This window comes from Eimeria tenella, genomic scaffold (assembly GCF_000499545.2).
Source record: "Eimeria tenella Houghton genomic scaffold, Eth_scaff837, whole genome shotgun sequence".
Lineage (NCBI taxonomy): Eukaryota > Apicomplexa > Conoidasida > Eucoccidiorida > Eimeriidae > Eimeria > Eimeria tenella.
Window position 1 is genome coordinate 1 of NW_013545950.1, and position 5208 is coordinate 5208.

Here is a 5208-nt window from a genome sequence, read left to right on the forward strand (position 1 = left end):
TTGCGTGCTTCTTTTTCCGCTTTTTCTTCTGCTGCTTCGCTGCCGCAGCAGCAGAAACAGCTGCTGCTGCTGCTGCTGCTGCATCTTCGCAGCTGCCACTGCGCCGGCGAGGCGGCAGGGCATGTGCAGCAGCAGCAGCAGCTGCTGTAGTTGCTGCTTGTGTTGCTGCTGCATCTGTCTCAACTATGGAGAGATCTGCTGCTGCTGCTGCTCTCTTTTTCATTTGTCTCTTACTTTTGGCTTTAGTGCAATCCTGCTGCTGTTCGTGCTGCTGCTGCTGCTGCTCATCTTGCTGCTGCTGCTGCTGCTGCAGCCACATGCGCTGCAGAGGCTCGTCAGCTGCTGCTGCTTCTGCTGCTGCTGCTGCTGCTGCTGCAGCATCTGAGTTGGCTCTTGATCGACCAGCCTTCTTCTTTGGTCGTTCCTGCTGCTGCTGCTGCAGCAGCATCAGCAGCTTTTGCTGCTTCCTTCTGCTGCTGCTGAGTGGGCCGTGCACACTCTCATGGCGCTGCAGACGCTGCTGCTTCTGTTTAGGAGCAGCAGCAGCAACAGCAGCGGAGTCAGCTTCAGCAGCAGCTGCTGCTAGTTTCTTTTTCTTTCTCTTTACAACAGTGTTCCGCAGCAGGGCCTCTGACTCCTGCTGCTGCAGCGTCTGCTGCTGCAGCTCCTGCTGCTGCTGTTCCCGGTGGTGCTCCTCTTGCTGCTGCAGCGACACCTCTTGCTGCTGCTGCTGCCAGACTGCAGCATGGGCGCTGCGCCGTTTTTGGCGCTTCGAAGAGCTGCCGCTGCTTTCGGGTGCACGAACTTCAAACGCAGCAGCAGCAGCAGGGTCTTTTGCTGCTGCTGCTGCTGCTGCTGCTGCTGCCGATTCAGAAGGCATCAACTCCTCCATGGAATCTTCTGGAGCTTCTGTTGCTGTTTCTGTTGCTGCTGCTTCTGCTGCTTCCTCTTCTTCACTGGTTGCTGCTGCTTCTGCTGCTTCTTCTTCATTTGCTGCTGCTGCTTCTGTTGCTTCGTCTTCCTCATGTGCTGCCGCTGCTTCTGCTGCCTCCTCTTCCTCATCTGTTGCTGCTGCTTCTGCTGCTTCCTCTTTCTCATCTGCTGCTGCTGCGTCTGCTGCTTCGTCTTCTTCATCTTCTGCGGTTGCGTGTGCTGCATCTTCGTCTTCACCTGCTGCTGCTGCTGCTTCCTCGTCTTCATCTGCTGCTTCTGCTGCTTCCTCCTCTTCATCTGCTGCTGCTGTTGCTTCCTCCCCTTCATCATTTGCTGCTGCTGCTGCTTCCTCCTCTTCATCTGCTGACTGCTGTTCCAAATCAGAGGTCCATTCGCCCTGCTGCTGCTGCTGTTGCTGCAGCTGCTGCAGCAGCAGCGCCCTCTCAGCATCTTCACCGTGCTGCTCCTCCTGCAGCAGCAGCAGCTGGACCTCAGAATCTCCATTCTCTGAGTAGGCTTCAGCAGCAGCAGCAGCAGCAGCGTGCTCTGCTGCTGCTGCTGCGTGGGGATCGAACGATCCCAGCAGCAGCGACGGCGACGCTGGAGTGTCTGCTGAAGAAGCAACTGATATACTGTCTGCAGCAGCAGCAGCAGCAGCTGCTGCTGCTGCTGCAGCAGCAGGCACTCTTTGGTCCTCGCTGCTGCTGCTGGCTTCAGTGTCGCTGCTGTACATACGCCAGCCATCAGGCGCTGTTGCTTCTGGAAACAGCAGCAGCAGTTCCTGCTGCTGCTGCTGCTGCTTTATCTTCTCGAGTTGCTGTTGCTGCTGCTGCTGCTTGCAGCAACAGTGCTGCTTGCAGCGCTGCCTCATTTGTAGCATTTGTTCGAGCTGCTGCTGCTGCTCTTGCTGTTGTTGCTCTTGCTGCTGCTGCTCTTGACGTTGCTGCTCTTGCTGCTGCTGCTGCAGCTTCTCCATCCTTCGCTTATGCCGCTGCTCCCGCTTCAGGGCACTTTGCTGCAGCAGCAACTCGCCTGCGTCAGCGGCAGGTGCAGCAGCAACAGCAGCAGAAGTACTGTTTTCATACAGCTGCTGCTTCCCCGGGTCTGAAGAGCTGCGCCTCTGCTGCTGCTTCACCCGCCTGCGATGGCAGACGTCGACTTGCTGCTGCTGCTGCTGCTGCTGCAGCTCCTGCTGCTCTTGATGCTGCAGCAGCTGCTGTTGCTGCTGCGGCGGCTGCTCTTCGTCGCTCTGCTGCTGCCGCTTAATTGGGGAAGTTTTGTGCCCACGTCTCTCTTGCTGCTTCCGGGCTGCTGCACCGTCAGTAACAGCGGCAGCAGCAGCAGCAGCAGCAGAATGAGACTCGTACGTTTGCTCGGCGCTGCTGCGTTCTTGCATGCGCTGCTCCAGAGCCAGCAGCAGCAGCTGCTGCTGCTGCAGCATTTGCTGTGTCTGTAAGATGGTTTGCTGCATCTGCTGCAGCTGCTGCCGCAGCAGCCGCTTTTCCCCAGAGTCGCTGCTGCTCCTGCTGCTGCTGCTGCTGCTCCTGCTGCTGCTGCGCCGCTTCCTGCGGCGGCTCTTCTTCCTTCCTGTCTCTACTGTCAGTGCTGCTGACGTGCTGCTTGTTGCAGTTGTTGCTGCTGCTGCTGCTGCTGTATATTTCGTGGAAAGTGCCTCTGTGTCCGACACATGCTGCTGCTGCTGCTGCTGCTGCTGCTGCATTCCTTGAGGAAACGAGAGGGCCTCCTGTCCCTGCAGCAGGAAATAAGGCCCTTCTTCTTCCTCCTCTTGCTGCGGCTGCTGTTGCTGCTGCTGCTGCTGCCAGTCGGGTTCAAAGCCTCCAGCAACAGTGTGCCGTCGGTGCATGCGCTGCTGCTGCCGCTGCTGCTGCTGCTGTTGCTGCGGAATGCCGATGGCTGCTTGCGCGCTGGACCGGCCCCTCACACCCTGCTGCCGCTGCTGCTGCTGCTGCAGCTGCTGCTGCTGGTTTTCTGGCAGCAGCGCCACAGGGGCTGAGGTGAGAGAGGCAGCCGATAGCAGCGGAGGCGAAACCGCTTCTGCTTCTGCTGCTGCTGCTGCTGCTGCTGCTGTTTGCTGCAGCGGCTGCTCAGGCAGACACACAGCCAAAGGAGAAGCAGGAGGTGGCCTGTAGCTGCTGTGCTGCAGCATCGCCTCCAGTCTGCTGCTGCTGCTCTGCTGCTGCAGCTGCTGCGGTGCAGCAGCAGGCAGCACGCGCAGATCCGATGGCCCCAGAGAGGCTTCCTGCAGCACAAACCCTAAACCCTAAACCCTAAACCCTAAACCCTGAGACCGAAACCCTAAACCCTTAACCCTAAACTTTTAGTCCACGGTCTGATTTGACCCAGCAAGAGTATAAAGCATTTTCAAGCCCCAAATCCTACACCCTAAACCCTAAAGCCCCAAACCCTAAACCCTAAACCCTAGCGAACCCCTGAGCAATTCATGTCAGAGAGAATTTGGTCAGTAACGGCTTCGCTAGAAGCAAGGAGGGTTTGCGGCAGCTGCATGAGACGGTGGTGCTGCTGCTGCTGCTGCTGCGGGTGCAGCAGTAGCTCGTCGTCGCTGCTGCCGCTGCCAGCAGCAAACCAAGCAGCAGCAGCATGCTTTTTCCGCATGTGCTTTCTCCGCTTTAGGAAGAAGCGCTTGCTGCTGCTGCTGTTCTGCTGCTGCTGCTCCTCATAGTCTGAATTGCTGCTGCTGCTCCTGCTGCTGCTGCTGCTCATCCAGTCCTGCACCCCTGGCTCTGAATCGCTGTCGCTGCTGAAGTTGTTGGTATCATCATCGCTGCTGTCTGCTGCTGCTGCTGCTGCTGCTGCTGCTGTTTCTGCTGCCGCTTCTGCTGCACCCGCCTGGGCCCGAGCTACTTCGTCCGCCTGCTCTGCTGCTGCTGCGGCTGCAGCTGCTGCTGCTGCTGTCATTGCTGCTGCTGCTGCTGCGGATGCCTCAGCAGCACGAACGCCCTGAGCTGCAGCAACGGGCAGCAGTTTTGCTGCTTCGGCGGTCGCCTGCTCAGCTGCTACTGCTGCTGCTGCTGCTGCTTCTGCTCGAGCAGCAGCAGCAGCTGCTGCTGCTGTTGCTGCCTTCACCGTATCTCCTTCTGCTGCTGCTTTGGCTGAGTCTGCCGCTGCAGCGGCAGCAGCAGCCCGCCCCCGTGCTGCCTAAGCAAGCAACAAATCCAAGCCGCAAACCCCAAACCCTAAACCCTCAAACTAACCCTTGCCGCCTTTGCTGCTGCTGCTGCTTACCTCTTTAGTTGTCTCCACGCAATCGAAGCCGACAAAGTCCTCCAGAGACCGAACGCCCATATCCTGAGCCCAAACCCTAAAGCCTAAACCCTAAACCCTAAACCCTAAACCCTAAACCCAAAGCCGTGAAATTCGAAAGCCTAAACCCTACGCCAAAACGTTTCAATTCGAAAACCCTCCGAAAGCAGAGAGGTTCACAATTTAGTGTTTGGACTTTAGGGTTTAGGCTCAGGGTTTAGGGTTTAGGTTTAGGGTGTATACCTCAGGTTCTTGCTGCCGCTGCAACTCCTCATCTTGCGCGATGCTCAAGCCTTCTGCGTCTCCTTTCTGCTGCTGTTGCTGCTGTTGCTGCTGCTGCTGTTGCAACTGCAGCTGCTGCTGTTGCTGCTGCTGCTGTTGCTGCTGCTGGTCAGAAGCAAGCGGCTCACAAATCGACGCCTGCGCAGCCAAACAACCGCAAACCGTAAACCCTAAACCCTTAATTGAAAACCCTAAACCCTAAACCCTAAATTGTAAACCCTAAACCATAATGCCTTCTAGCTCTTACAGGCGCAGTTGTGGAGACTGGAGAAAGCGGGCAGCTGGCAGCAGCTTCTGTAGCTGCTGCGCTGTCCAGGGCGCAGCTGCTGCTGCTGGTGCTGCTGCTGCCCTGCCACTGCTGCAGCAGCTGCTGCAGTTCTTGCTCCAGGTTGCGGCAGCTTTGTAGGACGTATTCGAGGTGCTGCAGCTGGTGGGGTTTGTGTTGCTGTTGCTGCTGTCGCTGCTGCAGCAGCAGCTGTTGCTGCTGCTGCAGCAGCTCCTGCTGCTGCCTGTGGAGCTGCTGCAGCAGCACCGTGGCCTGCTTGATCTGGTGCTGCCTGTGCTGCTGCTGCTGCTGCTGCTGCTCCATTGCTGCTGCTTCTACGTGCTTCCATTCTCTGTACTTGTTTGTAATAAAACGCTGCGAATGGCGCAGCCTATAAGGGTCAAAGGGAAAGAAAGCATCTAAAGGGTCTGCTGTTGCTGCTGCTG

At 57.7% G+C, this 5208-nt stretch overlaps 1 protein-coding gene across 1 annotated transcript; it reads right to left on the minus strand.

The window, feature by feature from the left end:
• Positions 1–183: 183 nt before the first annotated feature.
• Positions 184–5086, minus strand: ETH_00023195 (uncharacterized protein; the record flags this gene model as incomplete). The annotated part of the gene is made up of 6 exons (XM_013380720.1): positions 184–212; positions 235–3193; positions 3382–4110; positions 4198–4260; positions 4459–4635; positions 4745–5086. The coding sequence occupies 6 exons, from the start codon at positions 5084–5086 to the stop codon at positions 184–186; spliced, it is 4299 nt and encodes a 1432-aa protein (XP_013236174.1).
• Between the last annotated feature and the right edge of the window lie 122 nt (positions 5087–5208).